At 42.4% G+C, this 19,711-nt stretch overlaps 1 protein-coding gene across 1 annotated transcript in view; it reads left to right on the top strand.

Moving 5' to 3' along the window:
• Positions 1 to 19,711, top strand: part of INTS9 (integrator complex subunit 9) — a 90,150-nt gene that overhangs the window by 55,957 nt on the left and 14,482 nt on the right. The window contains exons 10-13 of the mRNA XM_081943781.1: positions 7,338 to 7,518; positions 8,726 to 8,786; positions 13,071 to 13,242; positions 17,742 to 17,866. Of these exons, the coding sequence (XP_081799907.1) occupies positions 7,338 to 7,518; positions 8,726 to 8,786; positions 13,071 to 13,242; positions 17,742 to 17,866 (539 nt within the window). The remainder of the gene's footprint in view (positions 1 to 7,337; positions 7,519 to 8,725; positions 8,787 to 13,070; positions 13,243 to 17,741; positions 17,867 to 19,711) is intronic.

Raw genomic sequence — 19,711 nt, forward strand, 5'->3', positions numbered from 1 at the left:
CAAAACTGATAATTGTTGAGCTGTACAATGTCACGGGTGCAAACAGTATAATTTCCCAGCTTGCCTGAAATAGTCCCTGTGATTGGGGGGGGAGAAGCATTTTATTGCCCAGTTTTATAGCCTGTTTTATCAAATGGTGTCACAGCAACTTGCAAGAATATAAAGTTACTAAAATAATAACAAATATAATTAGATCGTCTAAGTGGGAAGAGTTGTAAAATAATGGTTTTGTTTAGGCTGCCAATCCTACTTAGTTCTGGTGTGATTCTGTTCACTTTTCATCTGGCTAAGCTTTGCCTGTTGACCTTTATATTAATTGTAATTGTTATTATTATCCGTCTTCTATAGAATGTTGACATCATCTATCAACTACTTTACAGTTATATTTTTTGGAGCAACTTGTCCCAACGTAGCCCTTTCTGATCTTTTACACTATCAAACCCAACAATATTCTCAGTTGAGCTCATGGGCAATGGTGATGACAGTCCCAAGGAGCCCTTAGCTCTACCTTCTTGCTAGCTATGAGAATTATTTCATTCCAGGAACTCACAAACCTTCCCTTGTACGAGTTATTAATTATTTTATATGTTTGGGCTGCAGTTGCTGGAAAGCCAGCGTGATGATACTTGCGAAGTTTAATCTGTCCTACAGTTGTTGTCCTTTGAAAGATATGTATGTATGCGTGTGTGTGTACATGTGCCTACTCATCAGTGGTGAGTTCTGGATTCCGTTCCAACCGGTACGGTTGGAATGGCCCCAGCGTCACCCACATGGATGCACGCGGCGCGCATATGTGCCGTACTTGCCTGCAACGCTTCCGCAAGCCTCCACAACGCTCCAGCTGCTCAGTCGAGCATTGCGCAGGCACCGTATGCTCCATGCATGTGCGCAGAAGCTCCAAAGGCTTAAAACACAGGTGAGGAACACGGGCAGGCAGGTGGGCCCTCCGGAGCACTGTAGCGGAACGGTACCCGGTGCTCCGGGCAGGATCCTGTACGCCCTACTGGGGCGTACCACCTGCAACCCACCACTGCTACTCATGTATCTGTTCCAGTACCAACACCTGTTTCCTGACTTGTTTCTTTTAAATCAAAATAGCTTTCTGGAACTCTGCTGCCCTCTCCTGGCGATAGGTGTTATTATGGGTTTTAAGGCAGGGACTTGTCACAAGTGCTACATAAGGATGAGTTTATTAGCCTAAAAGGGATGCAACGCTAAAGTCTTTTCATACCAAGCAAGTCACAAATGAAGAAAATAGAGTGCCATTAAACACTTAGTACTTTTCAAAAAAGCTAGACTGTTAAACAGAGGTGCAAAGGAAACATTTCGCTTTGGCCACTTAACTGGCAGTTTTTGAAAACACCAAATATGCAATAAGCTTGAAAAATTATGTGTCGAATGATAGAATCTAAGAAAATATGTCAGCAAGATCAGTCCTAACCCTGCTTTTCTTCGGCTTCTCTCTCTTTGCTGAGCCGGGAGCTTTCTTTGCTTCGGTCTTATTCTTATTTGCTTCCTCCTCTTTTCTCCCTGGCTGATTCCTTCCCTCTCTCCTGTTTCCTAGCATAGAGATTTTGCTCGCTTGCTGTCTTTCCCAGTAGAGAGCAACTCTTTAAGTTATTTCCTGTTTATCTCTCAAGCTGTCCCAGGATCTTGTCTCATTTTCCCTGTCCAAGCTTTAGGTATGTCTAGTCCCGTGACAAACCTATGGCACACGTGCCACAGGTGGCACGCAGAGTCATATTTATCAGCATGGCAGCCCTCAGCTGATTTTTGGCCTTCCGGTGGGCCGGGAGAGGCCGTTTTCACCATTCCCGTACTTCTGGTTGGACCATTTTTCGCCCTCCTCAGACTCCGGAGGCTTTCCTGAAGCCTGGGGAGGCAGAAAACACCCCAATGGACAAACCGGAAGTTTGGGAACAAACTTCTAGGAAAACATCTAGGAAAACTCTCCACCCCTCCATGGGGGGGAACGTGCATGCACAGGGGAGGTTGTGCATGCATGCGCAGGTGGGTGGTCATGCGCGCATACATGATAGTGCGTGCACCCACAATGTTTGCACCCCTTTAGAAAAAGGTTAGCCATCACTGGTGTAGTCTATTGAAAAGAAGGACTAAGTGTGATATGATAGCAGTCTTCCAGTACTTGAGGCCTGTCACAGAGAAGAGGGGAGGTCAACCTATTCTCCAAAGTACCTGAGCGCAGGACAAGAAGTAAAGGGGAAAGAGAGATCCAACCTAAAAGAGATCCAATCTAAAACTAAGGAGAACTTTCCTGATAGTGAGAACAATTAATCATTGAAACTGTTTACCTCCAGAAGTTGTTGCTGTTCCATCAATGGAGGCCTTCAAGAACAGATTGGACAACCATTTGTCTGGAATGCTATAGGGCAGGGGTGTCAAACTCAAGGCCTGGGGGCTGGATTCAGCCCGCGGGGTGCTTAGATCTGGCCTGCAGGGCCACACCGGAAACAGCAACGGACTAGCCCATAGTGCCTCTGCCAGTGAAAACAGAGCCCCTCCCCAGCTCCGATTTTGCTGGCAAAGGATTGCAGGACACCATCGCAGCTGAAAACGGAGCTCAGGAGCACATTTTCACCGGCAGAGTATCAGACCACCACAGGTGCTCCCAACACGAGTGACGTGAAGCTGGCCATGTCCTCCTGCCGCTGCCCCCCTCAGATCAAACACAACCCTGATGCAGCCCTCAATGAAATCAAGTTTGATACTCCTGTTATAGGATCTCCTGCTTGAGCAGAGGGTTGGACGAAAAGTCTTCCAAGGTCAACATTATTCCTCACTCCCATTGGCCAGAGAGTCCAGGGCCATCTGAAGACCTGTGACATGGAGCACAGGATCAAGCAAGGATTTTTAAATTTAAGAGGTTTTAGACCCTGACTATGTGGCCCAGCTGACCGGGAGATCTCTAGGGTTGGATTGAGTTGAGTTGAGGCACCATCACATTTCATTCTAGCTCCTGGAGTGCTTCTCATGGCTTAACCTCTGTCTATGTAGTGCTTTGCACCTGCTGTTGTTGGACATTTCCTTAGTTCCTACAAAGTGTTTTTGAAGCCATAGAAATAGATTTAGAGGCCTCCAAATGTGCAGTGCACCAACCAAAAATTTGAGATCCCTGCATTAAGTTATGTGATGGCATTGCTGGTACACATATACACATACACAATTGCTTTACTTACAACTAGACAGCAAACATCTCCAAATAATGTATTTGCCACCTAGTGTCATTTAGATTTTTGCAGCCCAGGCATGTACCGTATTTTTCGGAGTATAAGACGCACTTTTTTCCTCAAAAAAGAGGCTGAAAATCTGGATGCGTCTTAGACATCGAATACAGCATTTTTTGCCTCCCGAAGCCCTGCCCTTCACCAAAATGGCCGTGCATACCCTTATGGAGGCTTTCAGAGAGCTCCTGGGGGCTCGGGAGGGCAGAAATGAGCAAAAAACCGCCCATTTTTTGCCCCCTCAGCCCCCAGCAGCACTCTGTAAGCCTCCATAAGGCTATGCATGCAATTTTTTGATGAAAAATAGCGCCGTTATTTGCTCGTTTTCCCCGCCCCCCAAGAGCACTCTGCAAGCCCTCCCAAGGCTATTCATGCCTTTTTTTGAAGAAAAAAAAAGGCCCGTTTTCGCGAAAAACAGGTTGTTTTGGGGAGGTTTGCAGAGTGCAAAACCTTTTTTTTTCCTTTTGGAAAGCTCCTTAACTGATTGATGAGAATTAGATTGATCAAGTGCTGTGCCAGCAGAAACAAAGTCTTAGGTGCTGCAGATTGTCAGCGATTTCCTTCTCCAGCACATGGATAAATACACCTGGAAACATTTACCTACCTACCTACTCTCTCTCTCTCCCACCTACCTACTGTATTTCTCTCTTTCTCTCTATCCCTCTATCTACCCACCTACTCTCTCTCTCTTCCTAACTATCTACTGTATTTCTCTCTCTCTCTCTATTTCTCTCTATCTCTACCTACCTACCTACTCTCTCTACCTATCTACTGTATTTCTCTCTCTCTCTCTTTCTATTTCTCTCTATATATCCCTCTACCTACCTACCTACACTCTCTCCCCCTACCTACCTACTGTATTTCTCTATCTCTGTATCGCTCTCTCTTTCTCTCTCTCTCTCTCTCTCTCTCTCTCTATCCCTTTATCTACCTACCTACCTAACTACTCTCTCCTTCCCTACCTACCTACTGTATTTCTCTCTCTTTCTCTCCCTCTCTCCCCCTCTTATCTACCTACCTATTTTTTTTTAATTTGCCTCTTCAAAACCTTGGTGCGTCTTATACTCCGGTGGGTCTTATATTCTGAAAAATACAGTAATTCGTAAAACTCTGATTTGAATTGCTAATTGAATGGTCACACATGATGCTACATACAAGTAGTCCTTAATTTACAACCAGTTGCTTAGCAACTGCTTGAAGTTACAATGCTTCTCCCCCCCAGAAAACATTCCAAAGCCCAGGCAGCCCCCTCCCAGTCATGTAACCACATTTCAAGTGCTCGGTAACCAGCCCACATTTATCATTTGCAGCATCCTGCAGTCACATTGCCATGATTTACGTCATTTTTGCCAAAAATCAAGTTGTATGCAAAAATGCCTCATAGTGAACTATGTCAGGGTGGGACATGGCAATAACCTGCAGTCAATCTGGAGGTTGGAACTAGAAATCAAAGGGCAAAACAATAAGTCTTATCTAAGATATAAACCAGAGACAGACAAGGATGAAGCCAAAAGTTCAAGCGAATGTGGAAGCAAAAATGCACCAACACTTAGAAAGGGATTATTACTGCAGCAAGTCTAAATTGGAATAGGAAGTCCCCTTATATGCCTATCTTGTCCTGGAGAATCTTGGATAGCTTCACTGTCACTGAAGCCAAAAAATGCTTTACTTAGAAGGCTGCTGCCTATAATTCAGAATTTCACTAAGCAAAGAGATAAAGGTAAAGGTTCCCCTCGCACATATGTGCTAGTCGTTTCTGGCTCTAGGGGTCGGTGCTCATCTCTGTTTCAAAGCCGAAGAGCCAGTGGTGTTCAAAAACTTCTCCGTGGTCATGTGGCCGGCATGACGAAACCCCAAAGGCGCACAGAGTGCTGTTACCTTCCCACCAAAGGTGGTCCCTCTTTTCCTACTTGCATTTTTTCCGTGCTTTCGAACTGCTAGGTTGGCAGAAGCTGGGACAAGTAACGAGAGCTCACTCCATTACACGGCACCAGGGATTCAAACTGCCAAACCGCCGGCCTTTCTGATCGACAAGCTCAGTGTCTTAACCACTGAGCCACCGCATCCCCTAAGCAAAGAGATAGCCCCATGTTAAAAACTATTTTCCCCAAAAAATGATAAAGCAACATATAGACTTGAAACCAGAGACATTTTTATTGGGTGCCCTACCCGAAAAAATATGATAAAAAGACTATATATCTGGTTTGACATATACTAACTGCAGCCAGAATTGTACTTGCACAACAATGGGAAAATGATGAGATTCCGTCAGATGAGAATGTAATTAAGAAAATACTAGAATGTGCAGAAATGGACAGGCTAACGCTTACTAGTAAGAATAAAGAAGAAACTGAATATTTTTTGACATGGGATATATTTTACCAATGGTTAGATAATGGAAACAGAAGCTAGAAAGGAGGAGATATAAAAAAGAGGAAATGTTAATGTGGAGATAATTTAAAGATGATTATGTCTTGTGTTCTTGTTATTATACTATTGTATAGTTATTAATATCATTGTGATGAATATAACAACAAATATGTGGATTCTGACTGTTATAATAATTGTACCCAGATCACACACTGTTTGATGGAAATGGAAAGTAATATAAATGAAACAAATAAAACATTGGGAAAAAACCCTATTTTTCCCCAGATCTTTTATATATTTTGACTTACAATCCTGAGTACACCTGTAGAATACAATAATACAATACAATACAATACAATACAATACAATAGTAGAGTTGGAAGGGACCTTGGAGGTCTAGTCCAACCCCCTGCCTAGGCAGGAAACCCTATACCGTTTCAGACAAATAGCTATCCAACATCTTCTTGAAGACTTCCAGTGTTGGGGCATTCACAACTTCTGGAGGCAAGCTGTTCCACTAATTAATTGTTCTAACTATCACAAATTCCTCCTCAGTTCTAAATTGCTTCTCTCCTTGATTAGTTTCCACCCATTGCTTCTTGTTCTACCCTCAGGTGCCTTGGAGAATAGTTTGACTCCCTCTTCTTTGTGGCAACCCCTGAGATATTGGAACATTGCTATCATGTCTCCCCTATGCCCACAAGAGCTGCCATAATCAAAGGCCTTTCCATAGGCATATGTTGGGCTCCATGAACCCAATTGATTCTATTTTTAAAAATCTTTTTAGTTAGAAAAAAAGTAAATGAGAAACTAGCAAGCTGCAAAGCAAGACCCTCAAAGTCAAGCACAATTTTTATTTATATTGGAGCCATCCTGAAAAATGGGAAATAATTGCCTATTGCTTTCTCTGGAAATATACCCGCCATGGGGGTATACGTCTGATCCTGCTTCCCATGACAGCAATAATATGTCCATAACATACTCTCAAAATCCTTTTATGTTCCCAATGGCCCTAAAAGTCAGAAACCTCTGAGTTATAACTTTGTTTTTATTAACCAGCTGTATTAGTTAGACCATTTTCTGCACCTTTTACAGGGGAAAAAAAGGTTTTTTTTTTAATTTGTCACTTTTATTGTTAGATTCTCAGTTTTTATTGTGACTTCTCCAAGAGAAATCCTTGTTTCGAAGAGAAAAATTAGATGCTTTAATTAATTAATAAACAAAGAGATAAGCTTAGTTTATGCAGACTTGAGATCTCAGGAGTCTGCATGCATAGAATATAGAAGTGGGGTGTAGGTATGAAAGGCTTCTGAAAACATCTGAAAAAAATTGAGAAAAAATCCACTTTTCAGGATTACTAATACATAAAGCCAAAAAATGAATAAATACGGAATTCTAGTATTGTTCATGAAATGGACCAGCATGAAGCACTGGTTCTGTTCTCAGAAAAGAGAGAACTTCTGCCCAAGACATGGAAAATGTATGGACTCAATAATTGTGGACATAACTGCCTTTTTCTAAATTCAGAGCAGTCTGCCAAGGCGTCTTTGCTTTATTGCCAATTAATGAGACCTCTGTGTTCAGAGACAATACACTTCCGTATCTTCATGTTGGGGAGAAGCCACAGGGGCAGCTGCCTCCATTATGCCATGTTTGTGAGTTTCCTTAATTGGACACTATTGGAACCGTAGATCTTTTTTTTTTTTTAATTGTGCCTTTCTTAAGCTCTTACAGTTCGAAATGGAGGGAACGTGCTGGTCCCTTGCTACCCCTCTGGAGTGATCTATGATCTTTTGGAGTGTCTCTACCAGTACATTGACTCTGCCGGACTCTCCAACATCCTCTTCTACTTCATTTCACCTGTGGCAAACAGCTCTCTCGAGTTTTCCCAGATCTTCGCTGAATGGTAGGTGACAGCGGCTTCTCTTTATCAGCCCAAGAGATTCAAGACTTTGGCTGGTCACTTCATTTGTTTCTGAGAAATGGGGAAAATCACTCTGGCCTGGGGAGAAGGTATTCGGGGCTCTTTTGAGGGGTTGGTGTGTGAAATGGAGTTATATTCAGAAGTATTTCATATTTTTCTGAGCCACTGGTTGTAGAAAAATGCTGTGCGTCTTATTTATTACTAGCTGATAACCCAGCGTAGCTCGGCTATGTATTTATCCTAATCCTGTATTAGAGGGAGCCCCCTTGTGGAGTACTGCGAAGCCGTTACCATGGCAACTCCACTGTGCTGTACAGTAGAAGCCATTTTAAGGCACAACAGGCTGCATCTTAACAGAACTTGAATCCAAAATGCACACTGTCACTGTCAAAATTATTGTGACTTGACACTATAGATATAATTCAGTCCTTTTCATTTCAGGTGTTCCAGAGTTATGTTGGAACACACGCACACACAGGGACACCCCCCCCCAAGGGGTGTTAGGGGTGTCTTACGCCCACAGTATTTGTTTCTAGAGAGTAAGTCATCTGTGTACCAAGTTTGGTTGAAATTGCTCGAGGCGTTCCAGAGTTATGTTGGAACATACATGCACACACACAGAGCCAGTTTTATATATACATATAGATTCACATATAATCCATGTGGTGGATTCAGACAATGTCAATTCTATTTCAACAATCATGCTCTTGATTTTTGATCCATGAACATTCCTGAAAGAAAGGCGGATAGTGAACTGGTAGCCCACCAAATAGCTCCCAGAAATTATTTCCCCAAACCGTAGTGGCTGATGCCTCTTATTATGCTCTCCCTCTGTAAATAATCAACAAAAGGGGAAGCATCTGAGTCTGCTACAGGAAAAACACCCTAAGAGTCATTTTAATCCCTTCAAAACATAGAGATTTATTGTGACATAAATGTCCAGGACTGATACCCATGAAGGGAAATACAGTGATTACATTGTTAGTTTTTAAAGCACCCCCAGGTGTCTTGTTGTTCCTCTATTCCAGTGGGATCCTAGAGAAGGTTCCAGATTTATTTAACCATTTTGCTGTTGCTGCCACCAAACTTTGACTGAAGAGCTGGGCAGTAGGTGGCAGCAGTTACTTGCTATGTGTGACCAGACAGGCTTATAATTCCGGATTGTTTTGCTCTCTCCTTTCAACTTTAGGTTGTGTCACAACAAGCAGACAAAAGTATACCTACCAGAACCTCCCTTTCCTCATGCAGAGGTAAGTTGGTTTCCCTAAATGTGCAAAGCTTCCATTTCAATCATTTAAAACGAGAAAGGATGGAGATATTCTCTTTAGCTGAATAAGACTATTGGATCCTAGGGCTGTGATCCGCCCCACCAACTGCAAAATTATTGATTAGCTGTGATCTTAGAATGACAGACAGGGAGTGCATACATAAGCTTGCTAAGCTATTTAGTTTTAATTTAATTTTAATTAAGTTTCATTTTTGTCCTGGCCACCCCTATTTCTTAGACTGCATCCCTAGCATATCATTCAAAGACCAAGTGCAGTCCAGATATAGCTTAGTCTTGCTTCCATTGGCTGACTGTAATCCTTCATGGTCTGCAGACCCAAATAATTCCTGAGGCTACTTTTTCTGGGAATTATGGATGAGTTCAGGCAGCCGCCCAGGTGTTGTGGGCTTGGATTTCTGCACTGAAGAGGAGATTTGATGACCGGTCCTTTTCTATTCTGTGGCTTTTATCTTTCTTATTTTATTTACTTTACTTTATCTTATTTTATTATATACAGTAGGTACAGTATAGGTGGTACCTTGCTCAACAGTAGTAACTGTGAAAGGGATCTTGGAGTCCTAGTGGACAACCATTTAAATATGAGCCAGCAGTGTGCAGCAGCTGCCAAAAAAGCCAACACAGTTCTAGGCTGCATCAACAGAGGGATAGAATCAAGATCACATGAAGTGTTAATACCACTTTATAATGCCTTGTTAAGGCCACACTTGGAATACTGCATTCAGTTTTGGTTGCCACGATGTAAAAAAGATGTTGAGACTCTAGAAAGAGTGCAGAGAAGAGCAACAAAGATGATTGCAGTGTTCCAATATCTCAGGGGTTGCCACAAAGAAGAGGGAGTCAAACTATTCTCCAAGGCACCTGAGGGTAGAACAAAAAGCAATGGGTGGAAACTAATCAAGGAGAGAAGCAACTTAGAACTAAGGAGAAATTTCCTGACAGTTAGAACAATTAATCAGTGGAACAGCTTGCCTCCAGAAGTTGTGAATGCCCCAACACTGGAAGTCTTTAAGAAGATGTTGGATAGCCATTTGGCTGGTTTCCTGCCTAGGCAGGGGGTTGGACTAGAAGACCTCCAAGGTCCCTTCCAACTCTGCTATTGTATTGTATTGTATTGTATTGTATTGTATTGTATTGTATATAAATATACAGGTGAAACTCAAAAAATTAGAATATTATGCAAAAGTTCATTTATTTCAGTAATGCAACTTAAAAGGTGAAACTAACATATGAAATAGACTCATTACATGCAAAGCAAGCTAGTTCAAGCCGTGATTTGTCATAATTGTGATGATCACGGCTTACAGCTCATGAAAACCCCAAATCCACAATCTCAGAAAATTAGAATAGTGTGAAAAGTTGCAGTATTCTAGGCTCAAAGTGTCCCACTCTAATCAGCTAATTAAGCCATAACACCTGCAAAGGGTTCCCGAGCCTTTAAATGGCCTCTCAGTCTGGTTCAGTAGGAATCACAATCATGGGAAAGACTGCTGACCTGACAGTTGTGCAGAAAACCACCATTGACACCCTCCATAAGGAGGGAAAGCGTCAAAAGGTAATTGCAAAAGAAGTTAGATGTTCCAAAGTGCTGTATCAAAGCACATTAATAGAAAGTTATGTGGAAGGGAAAAGTGTGGAAGAAAAAGGTGCACAAGCAGCAGGGATGATCGCAGCCTGGAGAGGATTGTCAGGAAAAGGCCATTCAAAAGTGTTGAGGACTTTCACAAGGATTGGACTGAGGCTGGAGTCAGCGCATCAAGAGCCACCACACACAGACGGATCCTGGACATGAGCTTCAAATGTCGTATTCCTCTTGTCAAGCCGCTCCTGAACAACAAACAACGTTAGAAGCATCTTACCTGGGCTAAAGGAAAACAGACCTGGTCTGTTGCTCAGTGGTCCAAAGTCCTCTTTTCTGATGAGAGCAACTTTTGCATCTCATTTGGAAACCAAAGATCCAGAGTATGGAGGAAGAATGCAAGATGCTTGAAATCCAGTGTGAAGTTTCCACAGTCTGTGTTGATTTGGGGAGCCATGTCATCTGCTGGTGTTGATCCACTGTGCTTCATTAAGTCCAGGGACAACGCAGCCATCTACCAGGAGATTTTGGAGCACTTCATGCTTCCTTCCGCAGATGAGCTTTATGGGGATGCTGACTTCATTTTCCAGCAGGACTTGGCACCTGCCCACACTGCCAAAAGCACCAAAACCTGGTTCAGTGACCCTGGGATTACTGTGCTTGATTGGCCAGCAAGCTTGCCTGACCTGAACCCCATAGAGAATCTATGGGGCATTGTGAAGAGAAAGATGAGAGACATGAGACCGAACAATGCAGAAGAGCTGAAGGCCGCTATTGAAGCATCCTGGTCTTCCATAACACCTCAGCAGTGCCACAGGCTGATAGCTTCCATGCCATGCCACATTGAGGCAGTAATTGCTGCAAAAGGGGCCCAAACCAAGTACTGAGTATATATGCATGCTTATACTTTTCAGAGGTCCAATATTGTTCTATGTACAATCCTTGTTTTATTGATTGCATGTAATATTCTAATTTTCTGAGATTGTGGATTTGGGGTTTTCATGAGCTGTATGCTGTAATCATCACAATTATGACAAATCACGGCTTGAACTAGCTTGCTTTGCATGTAATGAGTCTATCCCATATATTAGTTTCACCTTTTAAGTTGCATTACTGAAATAAATGAACTTTTGCACGGTATTCTAATTTTTCGAGTTTCACCTGTATATAAAAGATTGGCCTCATAGATTTCTGCAGTTTACACCTGTGCTTGTTGACCTTCCAAATTGCATCCGCTTCATATGAAAGAAAAAGCCAGCTGTTGGAGGATGCCCTTGTTTTGAATGCTGCAATTTAAGCTTAGAAAATGTATTTGGTTTTTGTGTTGAGTTTTTGCTTTTCCATCTCCATTCCCTGGAGATTTTGGTCAATATAGTGTAAAAGGTATCCTTGAAGCAGCTTCTTTTCCTTCCATCAATGGGAAACAAGAAGACATTGAATATGTTTTCAAAAGTCTGCCCACATTTATTTAATGGATTCTTATTAGTCGTTCTTGTCAAGGAAAATATCCATTAGCAACACCAAGGCGAAGCCCCTCGTTTTTCGTCTGTGGCAAGACTTGCTTACAGAGCCCTTTATCTCTGCTCTCTGGAGAGGAAATTCTTACAAAGGAATTCATCCCCTACAATTGCCTGCTGACCTTCCAGGTTTCATTGCTGGAAGAAATATTCCGAAGACAAAAACCGTATTTGACTTGGGAGCTGTACTTTCTTTCTCTATATGGGAGCCATGGAGTGTATAGCCTACAACAGTGATAGTTAACCTTTTTGGTGCCGAGTGCCCAAAGCGTGGGCGCATGAGAAAGAGAATGCATGTGCACGTGCCCCAACCCTCAAAATGCAATGCGAGTACCCCCCCTGCGCATGTGCACTCATCCCCCCTACATGCAGCCCGGCCTGCATGCTCCTCAGACCCCCATGCCCCATTTTGGCTTCTAGGTTGATGCAGGAGGCTTTCCAGGCACAAAACGGGCGGGGGGCCTTGCGCGGTGCCCCCATGCCCCTTTTCGGCTTCTAGGTTGGTACACAAATGGGAGTAGAAAGGTAGGGTGCGCTGGGGGGGAACCTGTGGAGAACAGGGAAGGCACGGGTGGCAGAAATGGAGTAGAAAGGTAGGGTGCACTGGGGGGGGGGAACTTGGAGAACGGGGAAGGCACGGGCAGCAGAAATGGAGTAGAAAGGTGGGATGTGCTAGGGAAGAACCTGAGGAGATAGGGGAAGGCACGGGTGGCATAAATGGAGGAGAAAGGTAGGGCGCGCTGGGGGTGGGGGAACCTGTGGAGATCAGGGAAGCCTGCGCATGCACAGCAGAGACCCAAAGACCTGCTGGCTGGTGGGAGGCACGCGCGCATGCATGGTGGAGCTGGTCTGGGCCGATGGCTGGTGTGCCTACAGAGAGGGCTCTGCGTGCCACCTGTAGCATGCGTGCCAAAGGTTTGCCATCATGGGCCTACAATATTGCTGTGTTACTTTATTTATAAACTAAATCTTGTAAGAACAGACATTACAACCACATGATCTTAGCTAGAAAACTGAGAAGCAAGACCAAATTCCATTTTTAATCCTCTGGGAACAGAGGCTGGAGGGCCAGTTTAACGGTCACTGAAATGTGTCTTCAAAATAATTATGAAAGAAAAAGACAAATAACCGCCTTCCTCCTTCTGAATACCAGCTCATCCAGTCCAACAAACTGAAGCATTACCCCAGCATCCATGGAGATTTTAGTAACGACTTCAAGCAGCCTTGTGTGGTGTTCACTGGTCATCCCTCGCTCCGGTTTGGCGATGTTGTGCATTTCATGGAACTGTGGGGGAAATCCAGTCTCAACACCATTATATTTACAGGTATGATTTCTAATGTAATTAATAGCAAAATAGAGCTGCGTTTCTAACGTGTGGACTTGGGTAAGTAATTGACAGGCTGTATGCATCATCTTTTTACCAAGCCCACAGAGATTTCACTTCCAATAAAAGCCAATATGGTTTTCCGCAGACATTTTATCATTCTGGAAAGTAAAAGGGGCCTTAAAAATAAAGAGCAGCAGTTTTAATTGGGCCTGAAAGGGAAAGGAGTAGTTAATAAAGTTCTTCTGAAATTGATCAAGTTTGAATAACTAATTAAAAGGTTGGCATCCTGCTGGTTAAAAGCGACACTTTAGAACCATCTCCAAGGGCAGACCCACAAATCATGTTTTGTGACAGCGTATTCAAGAAAACGCTGGTTTGTTGGATGAGACCAGAAATAAAACATTCCAGTATTTGGAGCTCAACATTAGCCAGTTAAACGCCCTATGTAGGTTCTCAGAAATTTTTTTTCTGCTTTACTTAAAACATCTTGTCTGTAGTTACCGTATTTTTTGGAGTATAAGACGCACCTTTTTCCCTCAAAAAAGAGGGTGAAAATCTGGGTGCATCTTATACATTGAATACAGCATTTTTGGCCTCCCAAAACCCCATCCCCTTCACCAAAATGGCCGTGCATAGCCTTTAGGAGGCTTCCAAAGTGCTCCTGGGGACTGGGAAGGGCAAAAATGAATGCAAACGAGCCATTTTTGGCTAGTTTTTGCCCCCCCCTCCCCAGCCGCCAGGAGCACTCTATTAGCCTCCTAGAGGCTATGTATGCCTTTTTTTTTTTTTTTTACAAAAAACAGGCCCATTTTCACAAAAAACAGGCCATTTCTGGGAGGTCTGCAGAGTTCAAACACTTTTTTTAAAAAAATTGGCTCTTCAAAATCTTGGTGCATCTTATACTCCAGTGTGTCTTATACTCCGAAAAATATGGTATGTCTAGATATGTAGGAACTGTCCCAGACAGCCTGGCCATTCTGGATTTTCCCACAGGACTTTAGGTTTTTGCTATAACTCAGAGAAAAGATGTGCTACTTCAGTTCAAGTAACTGAATACAGAAATTGAAACAGGGCTGCTCAAGTAACTTTAGAAAAACATTTTGGGCTGAAGCCCACAACTTTCTATTTATATGTTGGAAAGCTATGAAGAAATATTGCTATTATATCAACATTTTCTTTCAAAGATTGGGAACTGTTTAAGGAGTACTTCCTTTTAAATTCAGTTTCCTTGTTGCAGAATGAACTATTTCAAACCTGACTCTGGTTTAATAGAAAATGTAATTAAATGCAAGACATAGTTTCCTCATCCCCCCTACCGACCTCTTGCCATTGCCTCTTGATTGAATTTCCAATAGGAAAGAAGTGATAATTATTCTAGATTAATTGCTACTGTCGTTCTACATGAGACTAATTGATATAATTTTCTATTGATTATCTGAAAATAACTTGACTAGCCTTCCCCACTGTGGTATCTTTCTTATGATGTGTTGGTAATGGGAATTGTGATTCATTATGTCATGTTGAAGGATGTCAACAGATAGGGATAAGTTGAACTAGATACTGTATTTTTTGGAGTATAAGACACATGTTTTTTGCCTCAAAAAAGAGGCTGAAAATCTGGGGGCGTCTTATACACTGAATACAGCATTTTTCCCTCCTGAAGCCCTGCCCCCTTCACCAAAATGGCCGTGCCTAGCCTTATGAAGCCTTTTAGAGAACTTCTGGGGGCTGGGGAGGGCAGAAATGAGCAAACAATGGCCCATTTTTTGCCCCCCCCAGCCCCCAGCAGCACACTATGAGCTTCCTAAAGGCTATGCATGCAATTATTTTGACAAAAAACGGGCCCGTTTTCGTGAAAAACAAGCCATTTTTTGCTCATTTTTCGCCCCCACTCCCCAGGAGCACTCTGCAAGCCCCCTAAAGGCTATTCATACCTTTTGTTTTAAAAAATGGGGCTGTTTTCATACACACACACACACACACACACACACACACACACACACACAGTATCCCTCTACTTACCTACCTACTTTCTCTCTCTCCCTACATACCTACTGTATTTCTCTCTCTCTCTCCCTCTATCTACCTATGTACCTACCCACCTACTCTCTCTCTCCCTACCTATCTACTGTATTTCTCTCTCTCTCTCTCTCTCTCTCTCTCTCTCTCTCTCTCTCTTTCTCTCTCTCTAGCCCTCTACCTACCTACCTACCCTCTCTCTCTCCTTACTACCTACTGTATTTCTCTCTATCTATCAACCTACGTACCTACCGACTCTCTCTCTATCTACTGTATTTCTCTCTCTCTCCCCTATATTTCTATCTCTCTCTCTATCTCTATTTCTCTCCCTCTATCCCTCTACCTACCTACTCTCTCTCTCTCTCTCTCCCCCTACCTACCTACCTACTGTATTTCTCTCTCTCTCTCTCTCTCTCTCTCTCTCTCTCTCTCTCTCTCTCTCTCTCTTTCTCTCTATCTACCTACCTACTTTTTTAAAAAAAATTGCCTCTTCAAAACCTTGGTGCCTCTTATACTCCAGTGCATCTTATACTCCAAAAAATATGGTATCTCTTCCCTTGAAATCCTTGAATATGAGCACATTTTTATTTATTTATGTTAAATTTGAAGATAAATTAGAAGCCCTTTTTATAGTGTTATACAGCTCGTTACTTTTTAGACAAGCACTGTGATCTTGTCTAAAAAAATCTAATATATAAATCTGATGATAATCCAGTTTTCAGGCCCAACTATTATGGGACAATCCTATTTGTGGTTACTCAGAATTAGGTCCCATAAAATTTGGTAAGAATTGCCTGAGAATCAGAGCATTCAATAACTTTCCCCACCTTCCCATATGGATGTTGGGAAATGTAATTCAAAGTATATGGAAGGCACCGTGTTGGAAAAGAATGATGGATCAGATGGCAACTTCAATTAAGCAAGCTGTTGTAAAAGCCAGATGACATGAAACTTTAATTCTTTTTTTTTAATTGCTTATTTATACATTTTTCTTCTTCTTTAATTCTTAATGGGAATGGTTCATGGACTGTCTTTGAAAATGTTGGGAGGTACCCATGTTTCCCTGAAAATAAGACCGGGTCTTTATATATATATTAATTGTTGCTCCAAATTAGAGCTGATTTTCCAGTTAGGTCTTATTTTCGGGGAAAGACGGTACTAAATGCATCTGGCTGGCTAACAATCTTAACCCAGGCTTATTTTGGGGTAGGGTTTATATTATGAGCATCCTGAAAAATCATGCGAGAGCTTATATTCCAATTGGGTCTTATTTTTGGGAAAACACAGTAGAAGTGTATTGGCTAAAGCTTTCCCCTGTTGACTTCTCTGTCAAAGTGATTTCATTCAAATCAGGAGCCTGTGATGGGTGGGTAGGGCAAGAAGGGAAAATTAGGTTACTTAACATAATATATTGGAGAGTCAATAGATTCATAATAAAGAAGAGGGTAGTAAGATCCTTGAGCAAATATGCAGGAATCTCTAAATATAAATTTCTTCAACGATCCTGTTATAGCATTGCTTTGAGACATTGTGGGAAAGAAAAGCTGATGCTAGCTGACACAACCATCCAGTCCAGAAAGAGAATGGACTCTTGCATTCGTATTCAAATGTCAGAATTTGGACTGTTTAGCTGAACAAAGGCGTTGAGTAATAAGCCAACGCTTTCTCCCTTCCCATGAACACATAAACCCGGTCGCCAGCCCTCTTTTTCTTTTGGGTATCTCTGAGTCAAACTTGATTCCTGGTGACGCACACTGAGTTTTCTTAACAACATTTTCAGGAGAGGGTTGCCCTTGTCTTTTTCCCATGCTGAATCAGGTTGACTTGCCCTAAATCACCCAACTAGCTTCAGGCATAAAGTGGAATTAAAACTCACTATCTCCTGGCCTCTAGCTCGGTGCCCGTAGCTACTATGCAAAACTGATTCTTATGTAGATAGTCTTTGACTTGCAACACTTCATTTAGTGACCGTTCAGAGTTACAACGCCACTGAAAAAAGTGACCTATGACCACCTTTTCATACTTATGACCATTACAACATCCCCATGGTCATGTGATTTACATTTGGATGCTTGACACCTGGTTCACATTTGTGACAGTTGCATATGATCCCCTTTTGAAATCCTCTAACAAGCAGTCACTGCAATGATTCACTTAATAAATGTGGCAAGAAAAGTCATGAAGTGGGGCAAAACTCACTTCACAAATTTCTCGCTTAGCAAAATAAATTTTGGGCTCAGTTGTGGTCGTACATCAAGGACCACCTGTACTCCTCTTTATTTGTCTTGCCTTTTTAAAAATTCTATGCATCCTCTTTGTCCCAGGGCTTGAAATCATTACATGTCCCCAAGCTGTATAGTCCCTGCTTTCTGGTTTACACCAAAGTCCCTCATCCTGTAGAGGAGTGTGTGGTTTGACAAAGTTTTGGCATAATATTGGGTTTCTTCCTTTCCCCCTCTTCCCTTTCTTGTTTACAGAGCCTGATTTCTCTTACCTGGATGCACTGGCCCCCTACCAGCCACTGGCCATGAAGTGCATCTATTGTCCAATAGACACCAGGCTGAATTTTATCCAGGTGTCCAAACTACTCAAAGAAGTACAGGTAATCAATTTTACTTGTCTTAATTTGTTTTGTTTTTTGTTGTTGTTAGTTGCGAAGTCGTGTCCGACTCATCGCGACCCCATGGACAACGTTCCTCCAGGCCTTCCTGTCCTCTGCCACCCTTCAAGCTCACACCTACTGCTTCGGTGACTCCATCCAGCCCCCTCATTCTCTGTCGTCCCATTCTTCTTTTGCCCTCAGTCTTTCCCAGCATTAGGCTCTTCTCCAGTGAGTCTTTCCTTCTCATTGGATGGCTCACTTAATTTGCTTACTGCAAGTCCAAATTATACTTTACCCAAGTATGGGTGCCTCCAAAATATATTCTGCTATATATGATAAAACGGAGGCACCTGTGGGGGGCAAGGGGGGGGGGGAAATCAAGCATGGAGAAATGATGAAAGCAGTGCCACACCACCAAGACACAAATTCCATCCCTTTTATAAATGTGTTCTTGTGGTAGAGTTTGTGTTGCAATGATCCAGTGTTGCTTTCATCATTTTAATGAAAACCTCTGCTTTTGCAGATGTGCCTAGAAATATTCTTTATGCCAATGTATTGCTCCGTGAAGAAAATCCAGAATATTATCATTGACTATATTTGAAGACTTCCAAAGAGGCTAACATCTGATTAGAAACTGGATTGTTGCCAGACTGCATTGTGTGAAGTTTTGTTGAGCATGTAACTGACATTTGTCCTATAATACAGACTTGTATTACAAAAGCAGAAAACACTCCATCCTCCAACCCAGGTTGCCCTGACCCCATTTTTCCAGCCCTCTGGGGCTCCTTTTCATTTATGTTTGTCAGTGCAATTGTCCAAAATCATCCATGTGGCTGATTGCCATTTTGAGATGAGGAACATATGGGACATGGTACTGTATTTTTCAGACTATAAGACGCACCAGAGTATAAGACGCATCATGATTTTGAAGAGCTAATTTAAAAAAAAACAAATTTGCACTCTGCAAGCCTCCCAAACCCTGTGTACACCTCATTTTTTGCAAAAAAAAAAAAAAAAGGCATGCAGAGCTTTGGGAGGTTTGTAGAGTGCTCCTGGGGGCTGGACGGGGGGCGAAAGCAAGGAAAAAATTGCTCATTTTTTGTAAAAACGGGCCGTTTTTTGCACAAAGAAGGGCGGGCATGCAGAGGCTTTGGGAGGCTTGTAGAGTGTTCCTGGGGACTGGAGAGAAGGCAAAACCGAGCAAAAACAGCCCCTTTTTTGCTCATTTTTGTCCCCCCCAATCCCCAGGAGCCCTTTGCAAGCCTCCCAAACCCTCTGCACGTCCATTTTTACAAAGGGGGCGGGGTTTCACTAGGCCAAAAATGCTGTATTCAGTGTATAAGATGCACCCAGATTTTCACCCTCTATTTGGGGGGGGGGGGGGAAAGATGTGTCTTATACTCTGAAAAATACGGTTAAGTTCTAAAATAATTTTAACAGCAGTTGAGGAAAAAAAAACCCAACCATAAAGGAAAGTCTTTGTGACTTATTCTCACCCACTTTGCATCATCCTGTTTAAGTATAGTCCTCAGGCCCCACCCTGGAATTTAGGCAGGTCACTGTGAGGCAGCTGCACCTTTCAAATATTATATTCCTTGAAGCATAGTGTCTTACCAAAGCTGTAATAGTACAATAAAACCTCAGTTTTCCACATCTCAACTGAAAGGGGGCCGCATACAACAGACAAAATTCAATTGGAAGTTGCATAATGGTATAATTGGTGCCCATTCATGTTATTTGTGTAATGACTTCATTATCTAAATGATGTAATTTTGGTATCATTTGTGTAATACTGTCATAATATAAGTGATACAATTTACAACAGGGGTGTCTAACTCAAGGTCC

Source organism: Natrix helvetica (genome assembly GCF_964273705.1).
Source record: "Natrix helvetica genome assembly, chromosome: 2".
In the NCBI taxonomy this organism is placed as follows: domain Eukaryota; kingdom Metazoa; phylum Chordata; class Lepidosauria; order Squamata; family Natricidae; genus Natrix; species Natrix helvetica.